Source organism: Bombina bombina, chromosome 5 (assembly GCF_027579735.1).
Source record: "Bombina bombina isolate aBomBom1 chromosome 5, aBomBom1.pri, whole genome shotgun sequence".
Taxonomy (NCBI): domain Eukaryota; kingdom Metazoa; phylum Chordata; class Amphibia; order Anura; family Bombinatoridae; genus Bombina; species Bombina bombina.
In genome coordinates this window covers 668,713,228-668,740,635 of record NC_069503.1, presented here as the reverse complement: position 1 = coordinate 668,740,635, position 27,408 = coordinate 668,713,228, and the positions used below count along the sequence as shown (strand labels likewise).

The following is a 27,408-nucleotide window of genomic DNA, read 5'->3' as shown; positions in this document are numbered from 1 at the left end:
CCTTCGAGCAAGTTCTTTACAAGTGACCTTTGTCCAGTCTTCATTCCTATGGTTGGGAAATTATTCTGGAAATAGGTTCCTTAGCTCCATCTGCGAAGGGTGATTTATTTGGGACCTTCAAGATTCTCTCTCTACTAGAAGATCCTCTAACTGGGACCAGGTAATCAAGGAGTTTTTTCCTTTTGTTCTCCCTGCTGTCTTCTGTCTGGCCATCAGCAATCTCTGGTGGTCCGGTAGATTGCTTAGTCGTTTTCTAACCAGATGTTTGGGAGGGAATGGTCTGATTGGTTTCCATAGATATCATTCCTTTTGTTATTTTCTCTAAAATGTAAAATGTTCTGATCTGTCTCAGTGTATAGATCTAGATCAGTAGATAAGAGACTCCCTTCGGTACTGGTTTTCAGGAGTACCTTTCTCAGGGTGCATGCTTCTGGAAACATTCTTGGTAGGCATGGGGATTATTAATCTCAGAAGTGTCTGTGTTCCTCATTTTACTGTTGAGGGTGAGTTACTTTTGATGGCTTGGCCTCAGTTGTCATTTATTTGACATCTTCATCTCTGACTTACATCATCTACTAGGGTGGAACTCTGAGTTCCTTAGTCTTGTAGGAGGTTATTGATTGTTCAGTGGCAACTCACAATGACTATCTGTTTTCCTCTACTTAGGGAGTGAACAATTGGACTTTTGATTAGACAGAAATTCACTCCGGCAAGTGGTTCTCCGCCTGGAGGTGTTTTCCGGGGTAAACCCTAAAATGGGGGGGTTCTGCAGTGGCTTCTGCCTTTTCGGCAGACTGCCAAGTTTGAGGTTAGGTCTTGGTCAAGCGATCACAGACCGCCTTGATAAATGTTCTGTTTTTTTTTTTTTCTTAGGAATCAGTCTTGCATAACTATTTCCTCAGTTGTTCTCTCCTTTCATGACTTATCGTATCTAACAGGAGAGAGCTGGTTACTCTAATAGCCCCCTGCGTGGCCTCGCAGGAGTATGGTATGTAGACCCTAGAGGAATGGTCTCCTCTCCCTCCTTGGAGACTGTCTCTGAGGAGGACCTTCTGAATCAGGGTTCCTTTTTTCAATCTATTTCTCTTGTTAAGTGTGTTCAGTCCACGGGTCATCCATTACTTATGGGATATATTCTCCTTCCCAACAGGAAGTTGCAAGAGGATCACCCAAGCAGAGCTGCTATATAGCTCCTCCACCTCACATGTCATATCCAGTCATTCTCTTGCAAACCCTCAACAAAGAAGGAGGTCGCGAGAGGAGTTGGAGTTTTTACTTAATTATTCTTCAATCAAAAGTTTGTTATTTTAAATTGGCACCGGAGTGTGCTGTTTTTCTATCTCAGGCAGTATTTTGGAGAAGAAACTGCACTGCGTTTTCTATTGATCTTAGCAGGCGTAAACTAAGATCCACTGGCTGTTCTCGACATTCTGAGGAGTGGGGTAACTTCAGAAAATGGGAATAGCATGCGGGGGTCTCCTGCAAATGACGGTATGTGCAGTACAATATTTTCTGGGAATGAATTGACTAAGACAACACTGCTGTTACCCGTAATGATGTAAGTACAGCCCTTAAATGCAGTAGTAGAGCCTGGTATCAGGCTGATAAATGTACGCACAGTAGAGTTATTTTCTAGGGACTAGAATTTGACTGAAAAAATACTGTTAATACTGATATAATTGTGTGAGCCTTAACTGCAGTAGAAGCGACTGGTAGCAGGCTTAGTAATAACTTTACACAGCATCTGAAATGTTGTTTTTTAAAACGTTTCCTGGCATGTTAATCGTTTTGTGAGGTACTTTGGTGATAAATCTTTTTGGGCCATGATTTTTTTCACATTGCTAAGTATATTTCTGCATATAGAAACCATTATATCAGGTGGAGGGACCTTTTTTAGCGCTTGTTGCGCAGTTAAAATTCTAGCACAGTCTTCCTGCTTCTTCCTCTTTGATCCAGGACGTCTCCAGAGAGTCAGGGATCTTCAAAATTCGTTTTTGAGGGAGGTAATCAGTCACAGCAGACCTGTGACAGTGTGTTTGACTGTGATAAAAGCGTTTAAATCTTAATTTGATATCCCGTTTTTGGGTACTGAGGGGTTAATCATCCTTTTGCTAATGGGTGCAATCCTCTGCTAATTAATACTTTTAAAGAATTGTTGACTATAACTGAATTAGTTCTTTGTTATTCAACTGTGTTTTTTTAAAGAAAAGCGCTGCAGCGTTTTTTATATTGCTTGTAAACTTATTGAAAGTAATTTCCAAGCTTGCTAGCTTCATTGCTAGTCTGTTTAAACATGTCTGATACAGAGGAATCTGCTTGTTCATTTGTTTAAAAGCCGATGTGGAGCCCAATAGAAATATGTGTACCAATTGTATTGATATTACTTTGAATAAAAAGTCAATCTGTACCGATAAAGAAATTATCACCAGACAACGAGGGGGAAGTTATGCCGTCTCTAACTCTCCTCACGTGTCAGTACTTCGTCTCCCGCTCGGGAGGTGCGTAAGATTGAGGCGCCAAGTACATACAAGGCCCTTACAAATCACTTTACATGACCTTGGCTAATGTTATGAAAGAAGTATTATACAATATGCCCGAGTTAAGAGGCAAGCGCGACAGCTATGGGTTAAGGACAGAGCGCGCGATGACACGAGAGCCCATGTTTCTGATACTGCGTCACAATTTGCAGAACATGAGGACGGAGAGTTTCATTCTGTGGGTGACGGTTCTGATTCGGGGGAGACCGGATTCAGAAATGTCAAATATTAAATTTAAGCTTGAGAACCTCCGCGTGTTGCTAGGGGAGGTTGTTAACGGCTCTGAATGATCTGTGACACGGTGGCAATCCCAGAGAAATTATGTAGCTGGATAAATACTACTGCAGGTACCGGTGTGTACTGACGTTTTTCTCTATACCAAAGAGGCTTATAGAGATTATTAGCAAGGAGTGGGCTAGACCCGGTGTGCCTTTTTCCCCTCCTCCGATATTTAGAAAAATGTTCCCTATAGACAGCCACACACGAGACTTATGCCATACGGTCCCTAAGGTGGAGGGAGCAGTTTACTACTTTAGCCAAGCGTACCACTATCCCGGTGGAGGATAGTGTGCTTTCTCAGATCCAATGGATAAAAATTAGAGGGTTACCTTAAGAAAATGTTTGTTCAACAAGGTTTTATATCTACAGCCTCTTGCATGCATTGCGCCCTGTCACTGCTGCAGCGGCATTCTGGTTTGAGTCTCTGGAAGACGGCGATTCGCACAGCCCATTGGATGAATCTTTGAGCAAAGATTAGAACCCTTAAGCTGGCTAATGCGTTTGTTTTGGATGCCGTAGTGCATTTAACCAAACTTACGGCTAAGAATTCCGGATTCGCCATACAGGCGCGCAGAGCGCTATGGCTTAAATCCTGGTCAGCAGATGTAATTCTAAGTCTAAATTGCTAAACATTCCTTTCAAAGGGCAGACCTTATTCGGGCCCGGCTTGAAGGAAATTATTGCTGACATTACTGGAGGTAAGGGCCACACCCTTCCTCAGGACAGGGCCAAATCAAAGGCCCAAACAGTCTAATTTCGTGCCTTTCGTAATTTCAAGGCAGGAGCAGCATCAAACTTCCTCCGCTCCAAAACAGGAAGGAAACTACTGCTCGATACAGGACAGGGTTGGAAAGGCAACCAGTCATGGAACAAGGGCAAGCAGGCCAGAAAGCCTACTTCCGCCCCTAAGACAGCATGAAGACAGGGCCCCCTTTCCCGGAGACGGATCTAGTGGGGGGCAGATCTTTCTCTCTTCACCCAGGCTTGGGCAAGAGATGTACAGGATCCCTGGACGTTGAAGATTATATCTCAGGGATACCTTCTGGATTTCAAAACTTCTCCCCTCCACAAGGGAGGTTTTCATCTGTCAAGGTTATCAACAAACCTAGTAAAGAAAGAGGCATTTCTACAATGTGTACAAGACTCTTAGTGATGGGCAGTGATCCACCCAGTTCCGCGAACGGAACAGGGGCAAGGGTTTTATTCAAATCTGTTTGTGGTTCCCAAGAAAGAGGGAACCTTCAGACCAATCTTAGACTTAAAAATCTTAAACAAATCTTAAGGGTTCAATGTTAAAGATGGAAAACCATTCGGACCATCCTACCCATGATCCAAGAGGGTCAATAATATGACCACAGTGGAATTAAAGGATGCCTACCTTCACATACCGCATTCCACAAAGATCATTAATCGGGTACCTAAGGTATGCCTTTTCTAGACAGGCAATACCAGTTTGTAGCTCTTCCCTTCGGGTTAGCTACGGCCCCAATAATTTTTACAAAGGTTCTGGGCTCACTTCTGGCGGGTACTAAGACCACGAGGCATAGCGGTGGTCCGTACCTAGACGACATTCTGATACAAGCGTTCAAGTTTTCAAAATGCAAAGTTCTCTTACAGAGATTGTTCTAGCATTTCTGAGGTCGCATGGGTGGCAATTAACGTGGATAAAGAGTTCTCTCTGTTACCACTCACAAGGGTCCCTTTTCTAGGGACTCTTTTATAGATTCTGTAGAGATGAAGATTTACCTGACGGAGTCCAGGTTATCAAAGATCCTCAATGCTTGCCGTGTCCTTCACTCCATTCCAAGCCCATCAGTAGCTCAGTGCATGGAAGTAATCGGCTTAATGGCTCACGGCAATGGACATAGTGCCATTTGCGCGCCCCTACATCTCAGACCGCTGCAACTATGCATGCTAAGTCAATGGAACGGGGATTACTCAGATCTGTCCCCTTTGCTAAATCTGGACCAGGAGACCAGAGATTCTCTTCTCTGGTGGTTGTCACGGGTTTCATCTGTCAAAGGAATGACTTTTCGCAGACCAGATTGGACGATTGTAACAACAGATGCCAGCCTACTAGGCTGGGGAGCAGTCTGGAACTCCCCTGAGGCTCAGGGATCGTGGGACTCAGGAGGAGAGACTCCTCCCGTAAACATTCTAGAATTAAGAGCAATATTCAATGCTCTTCTAGCTTGGCCTCAGTTAGCAACACTGAGGTTCATCAGATTTCAGTCGGACAACATCACGACTGTGGCTTACATCAATCATCAAGGGGGAACCAGGAGTTCCCCTAGCGATGTTGGAAGTCCTCGAAGATAATTCGCTGGGCAGAGTCTCACTCTTGCCACCCCGTCAGCGATCTACATCCCAGGTGTGGAGAACTGGGAGGCGGATTTTCTAAATCGCCAGACCTGTCATCTGGGGGAGTGGGAACTTCACCCCGAGGTATTTGCTCAACTGATTCGTCGGTTGGGGCAAACCGGATCTGGATCTCCTGGCATCTCGCCAGAACGCCCCAAGCTTCCTTGTTACGGATCCCAGGTCCAGGGACCCGGGGTGCGGTGCTGGTAGATGCAACTTGCAAGCCCCTTGGGTTTTCAACATAGCTTATGTGTTTCCACCTTTTCCGTTGCTACCTTGACTGATTGCCAGGATCAAACAGGAGAGAGCATCGGTGATTCTGATAGCGCCTGCGTGGCCCACGCAGGACCTGGTATGCAGACCCTAGTGGACATGTCGTCCTGTCCACCATGGTCTCTACCCCTGAGGCAGGACCTTCTAATTCAGGGTCCTTTCAACCATCCAAACCTAATTTCTCTGAGGCTGACTGCTTGGTAATTGATTCTATCAAAGCGTGGGTTTTCGGATTCGGTTATTGATACATTAATACAGGGTCGGAAACCTGTTACCAGAAAAATTTACCACAAGATATGGCGTAAATATTGGTGTGAATCCAAGAGTTACTCATGGAGTAAGGTTAGGATTGCTAGGATATTGTCTTTTCTACAAGAGGGTTTAGAAAAGGGCTTATCCGCTAGTTCACTAAAGGGACAGATTTCTATTCTGTCTATTCTTTTACACAAGTGTCTGGCAGAGAATCCAGGACGTCCAGGCTTTTTGTCAGGCTTTGGCTAGGATTAAGCCTGTGTTTAAAACTGTTGCTCCTCCGTGGAGCTTAAACTTGGTTCTTAAAGTTCTTCAGGGTGTTCCGTTTGAACCCCTTCATTCCATTGATATTAAGCTTTTATCTTGGAAAGTTCTGTTTTTGATGGCTATTTCCTCGGCTCGAAGAGTCTCGGAGTTATCTGCCTTACATTGTGATTCTCCTTATCTGATCTTTCATTCAGACAAGGGTAGTCCCTGCGTGCTAAACCTGGGTTTTTACCTAAGGTTGTCTTCTAACAGGAATATCAATCAAGAGATTGTTGTTCCATCGTTATGTCCTAATCCTTCTTCAAAGAAGGAACGTCTTTTGCATAATCTAGACGTGGTCCGTGCCCTGAAGTTCTACTTACAGGCAACTAAAGATTTTCGACAAACTTCTTCTTTGTTTGTCGTTTACTCTGGACAGAGGAGAGGTCAAAAGGCTTCGGCTACCTCTCTCTCTTTTTGGCTTCGTAGCATAATACGCTTAGCCTATGAGACTGCTGGACAGCAGCCTCCTGAAAAAATTACAGCTCATTCCACTAGAGCTGTGGCTTCCACCTGGGCCTTTAAGACATGAGGCTCTCTGTTGAACAGATTTTGCAAAGGCTGCAACTTGGTCTTCACTTCATACTTTTCCAATTTTACAAATTTGACACTTTTGCTTCTTCGGAGGCTGTTTTTGGGAGAAAGGTTCTACAGGCAGTGGTTCCTTCTGTTTACTGTTCCCTGCCTTGTCCCTCCCATCATCCGTGTTGTACTTTAGCTTTGGTATTGGTATCCCCATAAGTAATGGATGACCCGTGGACTGAACACACTTAACAAGAGAAAACATAATTTAGCTTACCTGATTAATTTATTTCTCTTGTAGTGTGTTCAGTCCACGGCCCGCCCTGTCTTTTCTGAGGCAGGTTCTAAATTTTAAATTATAACTCCAGTCACCACTGCACCCTATAGTTTCTCCTTTCTCGTCTTGTTCTCGGTTCGAATGACTGGAATATGACATGTGAGGGGAGGAGCTTTATAGCAGCTCTGCTTGGGTGATCCTCTTGCAACTTCCTGTTGGGAAGGAGGAATATATCCCATAAGTAATGGATGACCCGTGGACTGAACACACTACAAGAGAAATAAATTTATCAGGTAAGCATAAATTATGTTTTTTGTTTTCTCTAAAAGCTGAATGCTTGAATATTGATCCGCTTAGTTAGTTTAAGCGTCGGTTTTTCTGACTGAGTCTTTTAAGACCATGTTTCAGGACTTACATGCCAGTTACTAGAAAGTTTTCCATAAGTTTTAGCGTAAGTATCTTATTGATTGTGATTTTAAAGGGTTTCTCTTGGAGTTGAGGTCAGGATTCCTGGGAATTGTCTTTCTCCAGGAAAGCTTGGAGAAGGGGTTTTGGGTCAGTACCATCAGGGGTCAGATCCCTGTCCTATCCATTCTGCTGTACAGGCGTCTCATAGACGTGCCAGATGTCCAATCCTTTTGTCATTCCTGGGTCAGCATTAGGCCTGTGTTAAAATCAGTTGCTCCACCTTGAAGTCTTACCCTTGTTCTTATAGTTTTGCATCAGGCTCTGTTTGAGCCTATGCATTCCTTAGATATTATGATGTTATCTTTGAAGATTTTGTTTCTGCTAGGAGAGTCTCTGAACTCTCGGCATTGCAGTATGTTTCCCCTTATCTTGTCTTTTATCCAGATAAGGTGGCTCTGCGTACTAAGTTAGTTTTACTTCATAAAGTGTTTGCAAATAGGAATACTGGTCAGGAAATATGTGTACTTTATCCTTCTTCTCATAAGGAGTGTTTGTTCCACAACCTAGATGTGGTGCGTGCGCAGAAATTCTTTTTGCAGGCATCTAAGGACTTCCGCTAGTCTTCTGTTTTGTTTGTCTGTTTCTCTGGGAAACGCAAGGGTCAGAGAGCTATGGCTCATTTTCATTCGCTCTGGCTGAAGAGTATTATTTGTTTGGCCTATGAAACTGCCAGACATCAGCCTCCTGAGAGAATCACGGCTCATTCCATGAGGGCTGGTTCTTCTTACTGGGCTTTTCAAGCATGAAGTTTCTGTTGAACAAGTTTGCAAGGTTGCAACTTTGTCCTCTATGCATACTTTTTCTACATTTTCTAAATTTGATATGTTGCTTCTACTTAGGCTTCCTTTGTGAGAAAGTTTTTTTTTATGCACTGGTGCCTTCCGTTTAGGTTACCTGTTTTTTTCAGACAGTTTTTGATATTTAAACCTTAGGCATCTCTGCACCTTGTGTTGCTTACTTTCTCTCATTTCCTTTGGTCGAATGACTGGGATTGTGGGTAGGGAAGTGATACTTAACAGCTTTGCTGTGGGGCTCTTTGCCTCCTCTTGCTGGCAAACAGTAATTGATGATGATCCATGGACTCACCGTGTCAAGAAATAAATACATTTATTAGGTAAGCATACATTTAGTTTTTTCTTTGGTTTTCAGAACATTGAACTGATTAACAACATAAAGAGAATTTCTCTTGTAAGATGTATCGAGTCCATGGATTCATCCTTACTTGTGGGATATTCTCCTCCCCTACAGGAAGTGGCAAAGAGAGCACCCACAGCAGAGCTTTCTATATAGCTCCCCCCTTAGCTCCACCCCCAGTCATTCTCTTTGCCTACTCTAAGTAACTAGGAAGTGCAGAGCGAGTGTGGTGACAAAAATGTTAGTTTTTTATTTCTCAAGCAAAAGTTTGTTATTTTAAATGGTGCCGATGTGTACTATTTACTCTCTGGCAGAAAAGAGATGAAGATTTCTGCAAGGAGGATTATGATCTTAGCACTTTGTAACTAATATACACTGCTGTTCTCACAAGGGCTGAAGAGTACAGGAAAACTTCAGTTGGGGGAGCGGTTTGCATGCTAAGCTGCATATGAGGTATGTTCAGTCTATATTTTTCTAGACAGACTGTGTTTATTCTAGAAAAGCTGGCAATATCCCCATGATGGAAGGGTAAGCTGTATTCAGACACTTGGATAGGAATTTCAGCTTGCTTGAAGGGCTCATTTGTTACTGGTGACACAGTTAGGAAAAAACATTTTTTTTTGTTCGTTAAATGATGCAATTATAAAGTTTTTTGAAGGGACTAAAGGGGTCATTGTGGCTTGTGTTAGGGTTTTTTAACCCACATGGTTAATTAAGAGACACTCAGGTGTTTTTCTAATAGGCCTCAAAACATCGAGTGAGGTGGGAGGGCCCTATTTTCGCACCTCAGTTGCGCAGTTTCTTTTCCTTAGAGACATCCAACTGCTTCTCTAGAGGTTCCTGCTGTGTTTCAGGGCTGTAAAGGAGGTTTTTTCCCCACAAATCGTTCTGAAGGGCAAGTAGGCGCCACAGCAGAGCTGTGGCAAGGTGCTGAAAGTCTTTTTTACCGGTTTTGACGTTTTTTCAATCCGGTTTTGCCATTAAGGGGTTAATTGGGAGTAAGATTAGGATTCCTAGAATATTGTCTTTTCTCCAAGAAGGTTTGGAGATGGGATTATCTGCTAGTTCCCTAGAAGGACAAATATCTGCTTTGTCTATTCTACATCACAAACGTCTGGCAGATGTTCCAGATGTTCACGCATTTAGTCAGGCTTTGGTCAGGATCAAGCCTGTATTTAAACCTGTTGCTCCGCCATGGAGCCTAAACTTAGTTCTTAAAGTTCTTCAAGGGGTTCCGTTTGAACCTATGCATTCCATAGATATTAAGCTTCTGTCTTGGAAAGTTTTGTTTTTAGTAGCTATCTCTTCGGCTCGAAGAATTTCTGAGCTATCTGCTTTACAATGTGATTCACCTTACCTTGTTTTCCATGCAGATAAGGTGGTTTTACGTACCAAACCTGGGTTTCTTCCTAAGGTTGTTTCTAATAAGAATATCAATCAAGAGATTGTGGTTCCATCTTTGTGTCCTAATCCTTCATCTAAGAAGGAACGTCTGTTACACAGTCTTGATGTGGTTCGTGCTTTAAAGTTCTACTTACAAGCAACTAAAGATTTCCGTCAAACATCTTCATTGTTTGTTGTTTATTCTGGTAAACGGAGAGGTCAAAGGGCTACCGCTACCTCTCTTTCCTTTTGGCTGAAAAGCATTATCTGTTTGGCCTATGAGACTGCTGGCCAGCAGCCTCCTGAAAGAATTACTGCTCATTCTACTAGAGCAGTGGCTTCCACATGGGCTTTTAAAAATGAGCCTTCTGTTGAACAGATTTGTAAGGCGGCGACTTGTTCTTTGCTTCATACTTTTTCAAAATTTGACAAATTCGATACTTTTGCTTCTTCGGAGGCTATTTTTGGGAGAATGGTTCTACAAGCAGTGGTGCCTTCCGTTTAAGGTACCTGTCTTGTCCCTCCCTTCATCCATGTCCTAAAGCTTTGGTATTGGTATCCCACAAGTAAGGATGAATCCGTGGACTCGATGCATCTTACAAGAGAAAACATAATTTATGCTTACCTGATAAATTTATTTCTCTTGTGATGTATCAAGTCCACGGCCCGCCCTGTTTAAGATAGGCATATATATTTTTATTTTAAAACTTTCAGTCACCACTGCACCCTATAGTTTCTCCTTTTTCTTCCTAGCCTTCGGTCGAATGACTTGGGGTGGAGCTAAGGGGGGAGCTATATAGACAGCTCTGCTGTGGGTGCTCTCTTTGCCACTTCCTGTAGGGGAGGAGAATATCCCACAAGTAAGGATGAATCCGTGGACTCGATATATCACAAGAGAAATAAATCTATCAGGTAAGCATAAATTATGTTTTTTATTTCATTTTTTAAAATTTATTATTTTCATAAAATTAGTGGGGGGGGGGGGGTTACATTTTCATGAAATTTGTATTTTTTTTTTCTTCTAATTTTCTTTTGAGTTAAATTATGCTTTACAACAGCAAGTTGTCAAAAGTAAATAAATTAGAAAATTTGTGATCAAAAAGGCAAAGATTTAATGCTAATCAAGATAGTGGAAAACAACTTGTAAATAAAGTTTACAGGCAAAACTGTAAAACATGCATAACATAACACATAACGAGGATAATAACACAGCTTCTTGATGTGATATGAAATGTAGCCAGGATATCTAAGCTGTTTTGACTCCCTATATCGTAAAAGGTTTGAGAAGATTTTTATGCACAAAAAAAAAATATATGTAATTGAGCCCAAAGCAAAGTAGCACAGTTTTCATGATAGATTTAATTAGCTGTGCCTGTATACATCTAAGAGTACAGGGGAAAAGTAATGCAGCACACACTCTTGGCTCCTCTCTTAATGTTCATTTATGGAACTGTGATCTATGACAGCTGTTTATTTTTCAATGCTCCTGTTACTTCTCTATCAAAGAGGAAGCAAAGAAAAATATATGGATGCTGAATAGAAATATTGCATAGCTAGTGGTACGAAATCTTGTTTGATAATAAACATTTTGTTTTAAGTATCATCAAAACAGCTGAAGTTTTAGAGAAAAGCTAGCTCATACAGTTCCTAGGCAACAATAATCAACAGTGTCACACGAGTGTTCTTTTCTGTGTAATTTTACTTTTGTTTCTGTGACCTTAAGCTTTTTTTTTTTTGTCTTTTTAATTTTTCTTTTTTAAAAAGATACCAGAAGCTTTGGAAAAGTTATGTTAAACTGTGCCATCTGCTGGCTAATAGCCCTAAAGTCAGACAAGCGGACAAGCAAAAATTGGCTCAAAGGGAGGTAAGGCTTTCCTTTTTCTTCTTCCATTTTATCTATTGGAAACAATTAAAGGGACATTCCAGTCAAAATGTAAATGCACAGAGATGAATTACATATTTGAATAGAAACATATTTGCAATATACATATATTGGCAAAAATACTTCTAGTAAAAGTTATCCCTGTTTTAGTGCTAGCATTTTTCTCTGCACATGCATATGAAGCATAGCTAGATATTCTCAGTGAACCAGCATTTTATATACTGCAGCTACTCAGAGTGCCAGTGGGGCTTGTATCATGTCCGCAATTAATACGTTAAGTCATTGCCAGATGATATAAAAAAAACTTAGGCTCTCTAAACAAGTGCTATGCTTAAAATGCTGGTGCATACTTAAAGGGACATGAAACCCAAAATCGTTATTTAATTATTTAGATAGAGCATACATTTTCAAACAACTTTCCAATTTACTTCTTTTATCTCATTTGCCTAATTCTCTTGGTATCTGTTGTTTAAAAGCATATCTAGATATGCTCAAGAGCTGGGAGCTAGCTGCTGATTGGTGTCTGCAAATATATGCCTTATGTAATTTGGCTTACCGATGTGCTCAGCTAGTTTCTAGTAGTGCATTGCTGCTCCTTCAAGAAAGGATACCAAGAGAATAAAGCAAAATTGATAATAGAAGTAAAGAATTAGAAAAATGTTTACAATTGTATGATTTATCTAAATTATGAAAGAAAATTTTGGGTTTCATGTCCCTTTAAATACACATTTGTAAACAAGGGTCTGCATTGCAAAATACTGGAAGGTGGGATCACCCCCATGGCCGGAAATACACAATAAAATCTGCTATACCTACACTATGTATGAAAACGCAGCGGACACGTTAAACAATAGGGCCTCTTTCCAGAAGATATGGTACTACTGGATTAGCAACTCGACACCTCACAGAGGAAGACATGAGGTACAATCTGACTCTTGAACACTGAATTTGAGCAATTTCAGTAGATCTGGGAGGACCGCTTGGGAGCAGGGATACCGCCTCTCCCCCCCTCCTCCCCCCTCCCCCCTATCTTGTGTTTTTTCTCCTCCCCCCTCCCCCCTATCTTGTGTTTTTTCTCCTCCCCCCCCCCCCATAACTCTTTTTTAGACCCTACTCACCTGAAGGGGGCTTTCGAGAGAGAAGATCACAAAGGTTATTTGTTTTACTCTAAATATTTATTTGCAGAATCTTGTAGAACAACTTGTTTTCCATGTTTAATTATTGGATGATAATCCCACTTGGTGACAGATCTGTAACAATCCTCCTACAATAGATTCCAAAAATAGAGGGCCAACTGGTGAAATCTGTAACTTGACTTGTCTACCAGGTTCCACAGTATCCAACGATGATTTCCTTGAAAACTTGAAGGATATTAAGATATATAGGAGGAACTGGGGGAATACTATTTGGTTGTGTTAAAGTTGTTACCCTCTAATATTCTATCTTTTGTATCTCTGGAAAATTGGTTGAAAAACTTTTGTACAATTAATGAACAAAGAAGTTGTTAATAAAAATATTTAAACATAAATACACATTTGTAACCGCTATAACTTTTACAAGAAGCATTTTTGCTAATATGTGTATAATGCAAAAATGCTTCTATTCAAAACTGAAAGGCATCCATGTGCGATCTAATTTTGGCTAGAATGTCCCTTTTAATAAGACTCAATTTAAAGATCAGTATTATTTCTAATACTTTTACTTGTACCTGTAAGGAATTGCTTGCATATTATACAAAATATTATATATATTTTTTTTTAACTTTCTTCAGATAATTTTATTTGCAATGAATTGTATGCAGTAAGGTAACATTGGACGTTTGGATCTTTACTTGGTTTTATGTTAGTCATTTTTAAACTTTTCTGACCTCATTGAGTAAATGTGTAAAGTTCACATATATTCTGGACATACACCCACACAGATGAAAAACCTGATTTCCCAAGCGAAAGGTCAAATATTGCTATCCTTCCCAGGGGTCATCTGCTAGCTGTATGAATTTATCTGATGCAAGATTATCCAATGATGAAGCGCTTCTGATACTTCAGAGGGTGCTCTTTCTGGGTCGGTTTTTGCTACCTCCAGCTGCGGAGGAACCAGACTTTAGATTTAGGATTGAGCATTTACGCTTTCTACTGAAGAAAGTTTTGGCTACGTTAAAGGTTCCTCATGCAATTTGGGCTCTGGAACCTCTGATTCCTAACTTAGATAAGGTCTGTGAGGACAGGGTTGTACCACAGACTTTCCCGGTTCCCGTAAAGATAGGGAACATTATTAAGAATGAATGGTAAAGAATTGGTTCTTCTTTTTCCCCTTCTTCCTTTAAAAAATTGTTCCCGGTTCCGGACTCTCAATTGGATTTTTTGGGTTCCATCCTAAAGGTTATTGGCGTTATCTCCACGCTTGCTAAACGCACTTCTATCCCACTTGAGGATAGTTTGTCGTTTAAAGATCCCATGGATAAGAAGATTGAAACTCTGTTAAGAAAGATGTTTCAACATATGGGGCATTTGTTTCAACCGTCAGCGGCTGTTGCTGGAGCAGCTTCCTATTGGTGTGACTCCTTATCTGAGTTGATCGAGGTGGAGGGTCCCCAGGAAATAATTAAGGCCTTAAGGGTGACTAATTCTTTTATTTGTGATGCAAATATGCAAATCATTCACCTGAATGCCAAGGCTTCAGGTTTTTCTGTTCAAGTCCGTAGGGTCTGCGGACATGACTTCAAAGTAAAGACTGCTTTCCCTCCCATTTAAGGGAAAGATTCTATTTGGTCCAGGCCTGGACTCTTTTATCTCCACGGTTACTGGAGGCAAAAGTAACTTTTTACTGCAATAAATCCCAACATCAGCAGTCCTCTGCAAAGCCTGAGCAATCCAAGGGGACATGGAAGCCGGCTCAGTCCTGGAATAAATCCAAGCAGAGCAAGAAGCCTTCCGAGACAAAGTCAGCATGAATACAAAGAAGAGATAAAGGCCGCCTCCTAGTGTAGCCAATATGTCACAAGCAATAGATTTATGATCAAATCATACTCACAATGTATGAAGGCAGAGATAATGCCTAGGAAAACACTCTGGGAACTCCACAGTGTCCCAGCAAACTGTGCACCCGTGCCAAGGCTGCTCCTCCTGAAGTCAGAATAGGATTCTGCAATCTGGAATAATGAAGGGAAGAAGAGGGCGACCCCTAGTGCAGATCAATCAGAATAACAATAAACACCAGCTTTTCACAACAAAAGGATACTCACAAATTGGGTTGCACACTGTAGTGCAAATGAAGCATACTAGGTATATTGAAGTGACCTAGTTCACATATAAACCCAGGTAATATTCTGCTGCAGTTGTAGATGCACTCCAAGTGGGGCAAAAAAACGAAAGGAGACTCCAGTGTATAAAAAAAACACATATATTTAATAAAAAGCTTTAAAAACAATTCACAGATATATAGTAAACCTGTGGTCAGTATAAAAATGCTACGCGTTTCTAAGTGCTAACCACACTTTTTCCTCAAGTGATCACTTGTCTGAGGAAAAAGCGTGGTTAGCGCTTAGAAACGCGTAGCAATTTAATACTGACCACAGGTTTACTATACATCTGTGAATTGTTTTTAAATCTTTTTATTAAATATGTTTTTTTTTTTATACACTGGAGTCTCCTTTCATATTTTTGCCCCACTTGGAGTGCATCTACAGCTGCAGCAGAATATTAACTGGGTTTATATGTGCACTAGGTCACTTCAATATACCTAGTATGCTTCATTTGCACTACAGTGTGCAACCCAATTTGTGAGTATCCTTTTGTCGTGAAAAGCTGGTGTTTATTGTTATTCTGATTGATCTGCACTAGGGGTCGCCCTCTTCTTCCCTTCATTAAAGTCAGCATGAAGGGGCGGCCCCAGATCCAGCTCTGGATCTTGTGGGGGGGCAGACTGTCGCTCTTTTCAGACGGTTGGTTTGGGGACGGGCAAGACCCGTGGGTCCTGGAGGACATCGCTCAGGGATACAAGTTAGGTTTCAAGTCTCATCCACCAGGGGCAGATTCCTCCTATCAAACCTGTCTTCAAGGCCAGACAAGAGGGATCTCTCATCCCTAGGAGTCATTGTTCCAGTACCTCTTGCAGAAAGAAGTCTGGAGTACTATTCAAACCTCTTTGTGGTCCCAAAGAAGGAGGGAACTTTCCGCACGATTATGGACCTAAAGTGCTTAAACAAATTCTTATCTGTCCCCTTGTTCAAAATGGAGACGATAAGGTCCATGCTTCCTTTATTTCAGGATGGACAGTTCATGACCACTATAGATCTGAAGGATGCTTACTTTCACGTTCCTAAGGTTTGCGTTCCTGGACCAGCACTTCCAGTTTATTGCACTTCCATTTAGTCTAGCTACTGCTCCAAGAGTTTTTACGAAGGTTCTAGGGGCTCTGCTTGCAGTGGCCAGAACCAGAGGTATAGCAGTAGCACCATACTTGGACGATATTCTGGTTCAAGCACCATCCTGTCGCCTGGCAGAAGACCATTCAAAATCTCTTCTATTTCTTCTTCGATCTCATGGATGGAATATAAACCTAGAAAATAGTTCTCTTATTCCCAGTACCAGGGTGGAATTCCTAGGTACTATAATAGACTCCATATCCATGAGGATATTCCTTACAGACAAGAGAACGTTACAAGCTAACTTACGCTTGTCTTGCCCTCCAGACCTCCTTAAGGCCCTCTGTGGCTCGGCGTATGGAGGTGATTAGTCTCATGGTGTCCAGCGTGGACATCATTCCTTTTGTCAGATTCCATCTCAGACCACTTCAGCTGTGCATACTGAGTCAGTGGAATGGCGATCATTCGGATCTGTCTCAACATATTTCTCTGGACAACCGGTCGAGAGACTCGCTCTCCTGGTGGCTCTGTCCAGATCACCTGTCCCAGAGGCAAGTCTATCAGGATAGGGAGCTGTTTGGGGTGCCAGGAAGGCACAGGGCCTGTGGATTCAAGAGGAATCCCTCCTCCCGATTAACATTCTGGAACTTTGAGCAATCTTCAATATTCTGAAGGCCTGGCCTCTTCTGGGTTTGTCCCAGTTTATCAGATTCCAATCAGACAACATAACCTTGTGGCTTACATCAACCATTGGGGGGGGGGGGGGAGCTCCCTAGCAATAAGGGAAGTATCTTGGATTCTGGAGTGGCAGAGGCCCACAACTGCTCGCTGTCAGCGATCCACATTCCAGGTGTGGACAACTGGGAAGCGGATTTCCTCAGAAGACAATCCTTTCTTTCGGGGGAATGGTCTCTCCATCCCAAGGTGTTTGCAGAGATTTGGAACAAATGGGGGACGCCGGAGATAGATCCCATGATGTCCCAGCTCAATTCCAAGCTACCCAGATATGAGTCACTTTCCAGGGATCCTCAAGCAGAGCTACTAGATGCATTAGTAGTGCCTTGGAGGTTCAATCTAATTTACATTTTCCCGCCGTTACCACTTATTCCTTGTGTAGTGGCCCGCATCAAGCAGGAGCAGGCATCAGTAATACTGATTGCTCCATAATGGCCACAAAGGATATGGTTTGCGAACCTGGTGGGGATGTCCTTATCTCCTCCATGGAAGTTACCTTGTCGCAGGGATCTGCTGGTACAAGGTCCTTTTGTTCATCAAAATCTAGATTAGCTGAGGCTGACTGTGTGGAGTTTGAACACTTAGTCCTAGCCAAGAGAGGTTTCTCTGAGATGGTTATTGACGCTCTCTTATTCAGGCTCGTAATCTTGTTACTCGTCGCATCTATCATAAGGTGCAGAGAACTTACTTATTCTGGTGTGAAGAGTGTGGTTTAGCCTGGCATAAGGTTAAGACTGCCAGGATACTTTCTTTTCTCCAGGAGGGTCTGGAAAAGGGCCTTTCTGTCAGTTCCCTGAGACAGATTTCGTCCCTTTCTGTTTTGCTGCACAAGAGGCTTGCAGAGCTGCCTGAAGTGCAATATTTCGTTAAGGTTCTGATTAGGATCAGACCTGTGTTTAGATCTAACGCTCCACCTTGGAGTTTGAAACTTGTTAAGTTTCTGCAACAAGGTCCGTGTGAGCCTATGCATTCAGTTGACATTAAATTGTTGTCTTAGAAGGTTCTTTTTCTATTGGCTATTGCGTCGGCACGCAGAGTTTCTGAAATAGCTGCCTTGCAATGTGAGCCTCCTTATCTGGTTTTCCACACTGATAAGGCTGTCCTACGTACCCGTTTTCTACCTAAGGTGGTGTCTGATCGTAACATCAATCAGGAGATTGTGGTTCCTTCCTTATGACCTAATCCTCCTCCTTCGAAGGAACGTTTGCTTCATAATCTGGATGTGGTTCGAGCTTTGAAGTTTTATCTTCAAGCTACTAAGGATTTTAGACAAACCTCTTCCTTGTTTGTTCTCTACTCTAGGAAGCGTAAGGGTCTTCGACTTCCTTATCTTTTTGGTTGAGGAGTGTTTTACGCTTAACTTACGAGTCAGCGGGACTTAGACCTCCTCAGAGGATTACGGCTCATTCCACTAGAGGGTCCGTCTTTCTTTTACCGCTCCCGTTATCATTCAGTGTCCTCTAGAGCTTGAGTATAGTTTTCCCAACAGTAAGGAATGATGCAGTGGACTCTCCTAATATTAAGAAGCAAAACATAAATTATGCTTACCTGATAATTTAATTTCCTTCTGTATAAGGAGAGTCCAAGGCCCCCGCCCGTATACTTCGATGGACGGACAAAAATGTGTTTTTCTCTTCTGGCACCATTTATACCCTGATATTTCTCCTACTGTTCCTTGTTCCCTTGGCAGAATGACTGGGATATGAGGGAAGTAGGGGGAGTATTAAAGCTTTTGGCTGGGGTGTCTTTGCGTCCTCCTGATGTCCAGGTTCAGTATTTCCCAACAGTAAGGAATGATGCTGTGGACTCTCCTCATATTAAGAAGGAAAACATAAATTATGCTTACCTGATCATTTAATTTCCTTTTGTATGAGGAGAGTCCACGGCCCCCGCCCGTATACTCCGATGGGCGTACAAAAATTTGTTTTTCTCTTCCAGCACCATTTATACCCTGATATTTTTCCTACTGTTCCTTGTTCCCTTGGCAGAATGACTGTGATATGAAGGAAGTACGGGGACTATTAAAGCCTTTGGCTGGGTTGTCTCTGCCTCCTCCTGATGGCCAGGTTCAGTATTTCCCAACAGTAAGGAATGAAGCCGTGGACTCTCCTCATACAGAAGGAAATTAAATTATCAGGTAAGAATAATTTTATAAACTTTCTTGTATTCAAGTTTTTCTCTATACCTTGGTCAGGATAATTCTGTTTATCAGACCAGCTTCTCATCTTCTATGGAACCTTAAACTGGTTTTGAGAGGTCTTCAGGCTCAAACATTTGTACCTATGCAAGGTATTTTTCTCTTGGCCATTTCCTCAGCCAGAAGAGTGTCTGAGTTTTGTGTCCTATCTTGTAGTTCAACTTCCTGATTTTTTTTTTTTTTTTTTATCAGGACAAGGTGATTTTGAGAACTAACTATTCTTTCCACCCTGCAGTGGTTTCTTTGGATAACATTAATCAGAAATTGTGGTTGCATCTCTATCTAGCAACTAAAAATGCTAGAGATTTTGCTTCATAACTTAGATGTTGCCAGGGCTTTGAAATTTTATTTTTGGGCCACAAAAATTTTGACATTTTTCTTCTTGGTTTATTCAATCCTCTGGTCCCTGTAAGGGAAAGAAAGCTTAAGCAATTACCTTAGGCTCTTGGCTTAAATCATTGATTCACAAAGCATACTTGGTATCAGGGAGGTCTCCCCCAGAATGAATTACTGTTCATTCTGGGGCTTTCAGGAATGAAGCTTCTATTGAACACATTTTTAAGGCAGCCACTTAGGGCTCGATTTATCATGCTAGGGTGGACTGCGGCATACATATGCGCCCCTGTCCGCCCCAGCTCACCTCTGGGGGGCAGCAATGTGCTGCTGGAATTCAGCATTGCATAAGAGAGCTATTTTGCACTCTTGCTCAACACCACCCCTTGCCCGCGCACAGTCAATCATGCTTGGGCAGGATTTGTTAATCTCCCTGGTTGGACGAGCTGCTTGATAAATACTGACTGCAGGTTCTCTTGTGAGAACTTGCAGTCGGAGCTGGGCAAACAGCTTGATAAATGAAGCCCTAAATCCTCTGCATACTTTTACCAAGTTTTTACCATTTTTACACTTTTGTCTCTTCTGAGGCTGCTTTTGGTAGGAAAGTTCTGCAGGCCGCATTGCCTTTTATGTGCTATACTTGCCTTAAAGGGGCAGTACACTGTAAAATTGTTTTTCCATTAATGTATTTTCAATGACTTTTTATACCAGCTGCAGAGTAAAATATTTGAGAAATTGCATTTCCAGGTTTATTTCTGTATATGAAGTAGCTGATTTTGTGCTTTGAAACCACAACTTATTACAATGGGTTGAACGTAAAGGTAATATCAGATCTCATTATGTTATAACTTTATGTACTTTGCTTCCTTATCTTATATTTGTCTGGAACACCAAAGCTCAATACATAGAGAGAACAATGGAAAATTAACATCCCACTGTGAGTGTAACTTCTTCTGCTGGCTGTGTTTACTTGTCAATAGCATACACTTCAGTATCGAAACTTTCAGTATAGGTAGCTATAACACAGGCTAAATCAGCTTTTCAAGTGCTTAAAGGGACAGTTTACTCAAAAATTTTCTCCCCTTTAATTTGTTCCCAATGATCCACTTTACCTGCTGGAGTGTATTAAATTGTTTACAAGTAGCTCCTTTACCCTTATATTGGCATTTGAAATTGTTGATTTAACATGTGGTATCCCCACCTATTCTGAAAGTTTGTGGCCGCGCGTACCAGCTATAGATAAGCTTTGTAAACACAGCCAGCAGAAGAAATTACACTCCCAGTGCGATATAGCAGAGATAAGGTAATAAAATGTTGATTTTCCATTGTTCTCTCAAAGTACTGGTGATTGTTTTAAGGACAGATATAAGATAAAGAAGCAGGTATATGTGCACAATGTGATACAGTAATGAGATCTGATTATACCTACAAGCGCAACCTATTTTATTAGGTTGTGGCTTCAAAACACAAAATCAGAGCTTTAATATACACAAATAAGCCTTAAAAAGCTATTTTTCATACATTTTTTACTCTGCAGTTAGTAAAAAAAGCAATTGTAAACACATTAAGGGAAAAACTATTTTTGAGTATACTGTCCCTTTAAATAGGAGTAAAGGAGCTACTTGTAAACAATTCAATACACTCTAGCAGGTAAAATGGATCATTGGGAATAATTTAAAGGGAAGGAAATGTTTGGGTGAACTGTCCCTTTACTGTTATCCCACCCTTTGTCATGGTGGGCTTTACTGCTTGAGAATAGGATCCCACATGTTATGGCTCACTGACTCTATCTTATGAAAGAAAACAAAATGTATTGTTACCTGATGAAATAAATTCCTGCCATTGTTTTTCTGTACAGTTGAAAATAGTACCAGTTTTTACTTACTCAGCTTTATCTTTCTTTTCTAAATGTCTTCTGTCTTTTGACCATAAGGGATTATGGAAAATTGAGAGAGATTAAATGCTGTGTTGGGTTTTTTTGTCGCCTCCTAGAGGACTAGAGTTTAATCCCAATCCAAATGACTTGTGAACTCTCACCTTCATGAAAGAAAATAATTTATCAGATAAGCATACATTTTGTTTTCCCTTTCCACTCTCCAGATAAGCCTGCCAAAATTTCTGTTATTTAAATCTAAATAAATAGAGCAAGCACATTTGTCTGTCATTCAGTAATACCAAAGGAAAACTTTTTTTGCATTAAGCCACAAAATAAATTTAACTTTAAGGGGCATGAAACCCCAAATGGTTCAGATGGTTCAGATAGAACATACATTTTTAAACAACTTTGCAGTTGTATTATCAATTTTGCCTCATTCTCTTGGTATTATTTATTCAAGAAGTAGCAATGCACTGCTGGGCACTAGCTGAAATTATCAGTAAACTAATGACAAGAAGTATATATATTTGCAGCCACCAATAGCTCCTGAGCCTACCTAGGTTTGCTTTTCAGCAAAGCATACCAAAAGGTACTAAGCAAACTAGATAATAAAAATATATTTGGAAAGTTGTTTAAAATTGCATGCTCTATCTAAATCGTGAAATAGACCAGCAATGAATGTTAGTTTGATGTCTTGTAATGATTTGGCAAAAACAGAGAGAGGGAATGATAGGCTCAGGAGTGTGCAATATGTGTTTATTACTTTTGGCAGCAGTTTTTTGCAACATTGTTTGTAGCAATGTTATAATTTGTTGCAAACACTGGTGCCTTAGCGGGCTAAAGATACGTGCACACTCCTGCGCTCCTATGAGCCTATCAAGATTTACACTTCATCAAAGGATACCAAGAGAAGAAAACATAATTTATGCTTACCTGATAAATTTATTACCGGATATGGTGAGTCCACTGAATCATCAATTACTAGTGGGGATATAACTCCTGGCCAGCAGGAGAAGGCAAAGAGCACCACAGCAAAGCTGTTAAATGTCACTTCCCTTACTCATAACCCACAGTTATTCAACCAAAATGGAAAAAGAAGATAACACAAAGGTGTAGAGTTGCCTGAGATATTAGTAAAAAATGACTGTCTTAAAATAAAGGGTGGGGCCTTGGACTCATCATATCCGGAAAGAAAGAAAGTTGTCAGGTAAGCATAAATATGTTTTCTTTCCTAAGATATGGTGAGTCCATGGCATCATCAATTACTAGTGGGAACCAATATCTAAGCTAGAGGACACAGATGATTAGGGGGGGGCAAGACAGGTAACCTAAACAGAAGGCACCACCACTTGAAGAACCTTTCTCCCAAAAGAAACCTCAGCCGAGGCAAAAGTATCAAATTTGGAAAAAGTATGCAGAGAAGACCAAGTTGCAGCCTTGCAAATCTGTTCCACAAAAGCTTAATTTTTGAAAGCCCAAGAAGAGGAGACAGCTCTCATGAAATTAACTGTAATTCCTTCAGGAGGCTGCTGACCAGCAGTCTCATAGCAAAACAAAATATACTTCTCAACCAGAGAGAGAAATAGTAGAAACTTTCTGACCTTAATGTATCCAAGGGAAACAAACAGGTCAGAAGACTGGCGAAAATCCTAATCACCTGTAAATAAAATTTAAAATACGCACACCATCCAAGTTGTGCAACAACATTCTTTTTGAGAAGAAGAACTAGGACATGGAGAAGGAACAACAATTTCCTGATTAAAATGACTGTTCGAAACCACAGGAAGGAAACCTAACTTAGTACGAAGAACCGCCTTATCGGCATGAAAGATAAGATAAAGCGAATCCCACTGTAAAGCTGAGAGTTCCAACACTTCCTGAGCAGAAGAGATAACAAAAACTTCCAAGATAGCAACTTAATATCTATGGAATATAAAGGCTCAAACAGAGCCTGCTGCAAAACTTAAGAGCAAAGTTAAAGCTCCAAGGAGGAACAACGGACTTAAACTCAAGCCAGATTCTGGCCAAGGCTTGACAAGAAGATTGCACGTCTGGAACGTCAGCCAGATGATTGTAGCAAAACAGATAATGCAGAAATCTGACCCCTCACGGTACTCACTGACAAACCCTTCTCCAGAACTTCCTGGAGAAAAGGCAAAATCCTAGGAATCCTGACCCTACTCCAAGAGTAAACCTTAGATTCACACCACTAAAGATATTTACGCAATATCTTATGGCAAATCTTTCTAGTAACTGGCATGCGAGCCTAAGTCATGGTCTCAATGACCGACTCAGAAAAATCCACGCTCAGACAAAAACTAAGCGTTCATTCTCCAAGCAGTCAGATTTGGATGAAGGAAGGGACCCTGAATTAGAAGGTCCTTCCTCAGAGACAGCCTCCAAGGTGGAGAGATGACATATCCACTAGATTTGCATACCAGATCCTGTGAGGCCACGCAGGGGCTATTAGAATCACTGCCTCTCTGCCCCGCTTAACTTCCCAGATCAGACTGAATCGGATGCATTCATGGTATTGTGGCGGTAGACCCAAATCAATCACCCTTGAAGATGGGACAAGGGACTCTTCTCCAGATTAATTTCCCATCTATGGTAAAGTAGATCGGACAAGATCTCTTAAAAGAGAGGTTGCTCAAAGGAAGGATGACACCTGAACCATATATTGTCCAGAAAAACACCCTTTGAATACCCCAAGACCTAAAAGTCTCTCTAGGGTGACGAAAATCAAAAACTTGAGAAGATCCCGAATCAAGGGATCCTTCAGGTCTAAATTCGATATGAACAGGCCCTCTTGAACCAAAGGAGAAAGGATACTGCTTTGAAAGTCAGAACCTGAGTTATTTGAGGAAAATACCTAGATCCCGTTCCCAAACTGGGACTGGAACTATCACTCCCAGGGAGGCAGGTCCTGAACCCAGTTCAGGGAATGTCTCTCATCATACCTGGATAGCAGATACTCTAGAAGGAGAAATCTGCCCTGGGAGGAAATCTTAGATTGGACTCAAAAAGGCATGACTGACCCTGTAGAAAGAGGAAAAGGTAAACTTTCCTTTAGTCTTACTCTCTTGACGTGTGGTAGAAAACCCTTTTTTCACCCGTAAAGTCAGAGAATAATTCTGCTAGACCAAGACCAAACAAGGTCTCAAAATTTCAGCCATGATGCCCGGTGGCTAGTACAATAAGCCTAAAAAATAAGACATTGCTCTAAATGAACAATTAAACCTCCAGCATCTTATCCATGGATCCGTAAAGGAGCAGCTACCCTCCATAGGAATCAAAGTTATCTGAGCCATAGTAGAAAAGCTCCCTACTACTTGGGGCACCGTGCATTTTAATGGCATCAGCAACAGGAAAATCCTTTAAAGGATGGGAAACAGGGAGAAAGGTATCCCTAGCTTCTCCTACACCTGTGACAAATTCCATAGCACGACTAGAAACATTTCCACAAAGGAAGGAACATCAAAGAAACAATCAAGTTTACAAAACTTCCAAAGGTTGATGACGACAGGGGTATTGATGTTGTCCAAGTAGCTAAAACCTCCTATAACAGTACACGAGGTGTACAAGCATACATCTGAAGGAGATGACTTCACCATCAGATGAAGGAATTATACTGTCCAAATCTGAGTTTCACCCTCAGAAACTACCGGCAAATCTTCCTCACCAGATTTAGGAGAGAGAACGACCTGCTTAGAAGAAAGAGGAGCAGAAACCTTACTTTCTGAAACTATAAATGTCCTCTTGCATTTTCCCTGTAGGTAAGGAAAAACAAATAAAGCCGCAGGTACCGCAGATGATACCTGAGCTGCAAAATCTATTGGCAAATACACTCCTCTAGGAGATTGAGAGGAAACGCAGGGCACTGCATGTGATGCCATAAAGGCTTGGGACGTTTTAGGAGAAAGCTGTGGCATTTCCTGAACAACATCATCCTGGGAGACATAAGGCTCAGAGGCAACAACCTATCTGTACATTCAATAGCTTTTGCTAAACAAACGATACAGAAAAAAAGACGTTTTAATTTGTCTAAAATTATTCTTAGAGGCGAAAGGCTCCAATAAAATGATCTTTCCAAATCACTTATGAAAAAATATGTTATACACTAAATCCTTAATTTAAGGATTAAAGTACATAAACATTGTATGTCTCAAATAAACAAAACTCACTTTATTATAAGGCAAGGCAAAGGATTTTTAGTGACATTCTAAGCTACAGTGTCCAACTGCTTAAATTTAAAACAAAATGATAATGCTTTATACGCTTATATATACATGTAGTGTTTAACTTATGCCTTCTAAAAAATAAAATATTGTATTAAGTTCTCTCTATGGAAACCATAACATTTTTTGCTAGTAATCCAAGCATAACATTTTTGAGAAACAAAACTCTGTTAGGATTGATGTCTCTTAACATATAGAGACAGGCTTACAAAATGAAACCCTGATGCAACCGCTCCAGTCTAACCGAAGAAAAAGGGGGTGTTTTTGCAAGACCGCCTCAGTGAATGCCGAAAATGACGCTTCTCTGAATCATAAAGAAGGCGAAAACACAGAGTCGGCACAGAAATGAAGCGTACATCTTAAAATTCAAACATTGTGCTTCATACTGTCAGCTGAGAGGATATAGTTAAAGAGCAAGTCAGCACCCCTTCTAAAACGGCGCTGCACCATTAGCGACACTAGCAACAGGCTAGTATATCGTCAGAACGCTCCCATAAGTGAACATCCGAATAAAATAAAATGAGCAAGCCTTATCAATATAAAAGGCATAGGTAATTAGATGATATTAACCCCTAAAAAGCCTCTAAATGTAAATAAATTAGGGATATTATATACAGAAAGTATTAACCTATAGTCTCCCTATTGGTCACCAGAAAGTGCCTGCATCCTGCCTCTAATATCCTCCCCAAGGATATAAATGTCCCAAATAATATTACAGTTTGATCTCAAAAGTACAAGTCCCCATACATAGAAGACACAGCACTTGTCTATATCTTGCCATCCAGCAGGAGGACAGCCCTACACAGTGTGAGAGGACGTAACTCCTCACATGGACCTGTAGAAAAAAGAAAGATCAGAGTAAACCTACTCTGGCTTTCTGTACTAGAGTAGCAAATATGTTAGGAAAATCCAGCACGGCCCACCTCACAAGTTCTTAACTGCTTTAAAGCCACCACTACCCTACTGAAGAGACTAAGGTGGAGTACGGCTAGACCCAATCTTAAGAGGAAAGTTTAGAGTAAACCTAATCTGGCTTTCAAAATAATAAAATCTTGATTGAAGTAAAATAAATCCAATCTTCTTCAGACACCAAAACTTCACCTCCTCCTTGCACCGAAGGCAAAGAGAATGACTGGCTTTCAAAATAATAAAATCTTCTTTTTTTTATTTTTTTTTATTATGACAACATAAAAATATGACATATAAATTATTACAGTGCATAGCAATGATTGTCTCAACAAAAATATGACAGAAAAAGGAAACATATAATAAGTGTCCAAAAAATAATAAAATCTTGAAGTAAAATAAATCCAATCTTCAGACACCAAAACTTCACCTCCTCCTTGCACCGAAGGCAAAGAGAATGACTGAGGCTTATGGGTAAGGGAAATTACATTTAACAGCTTTGCTGTGGTGATCTTTGCCGCCTCCTGCTGGCGAGGAGTGATATTCCCACTAGTAGTTGATGATGCCGTGGACTCACCATATCTTAGGAAATAAAGCAAATTCCAGAAGAGAAGTAACATTGAAAGTTGTTAAAAATGTTAAAATTGCAAACTATGATTTGGTATATACTGTCCTTTTAAAGTTTCCCTGTACCCTTATTTTGTGGTTTCTCTATTTAATGTACCTTGTATGATGAAGGTTTTGTAATTCTCAGAAATATTTTAAGACATCACTTTTCACAATAAATAAGAAAGTTGCTGTTACAGATGGATTCAAAACATACCTAAGATTAAACAATCCTAACTATGTTTAAACAATGTGATGCAATATCTGCAAGTTGCTTATTGAAATTTTATTCACGTTCCTGGTGTGTTGATTTAGAGTTCTTCATTTTTATTCACAGCATATATCAAGGGGTGATAGTTAGGACAAGGTTAATTTGACTGTAATACCATATGCTATTAAGTAATTTTTATTGCACTTATTTTACTCAAGTCATTAGGTAAATCCTCTTTTCTGTAAGCTTTCTCTTAAAATCCTATAGTG

The 27,408-nt window shown here is 40.9% G+C and overlaps 1 protein-coding gene across 1 annotated transcript in view; it reads left to right on the top strand.

Annotated features, from left to right (window-relative positions):
* Positions 1 to 27,408, top strand: part of DROSHA (drosha ribonuclease III) — a 734,939-nt gene that overhangs the window by 265,403 nt on the left and 442,128 nt on the right. The window contains exon 15 of the mRNA XM_053714616.1: positions 11,557 to 11,656. Coding sequence (XP_053570591.1) covers positions 11,557 to 11,656 — 100 coding nt within the window. The remainder of the gene's footprint in view (positions 1 to 11,556; positions 11,657 to 27,408) is intronic.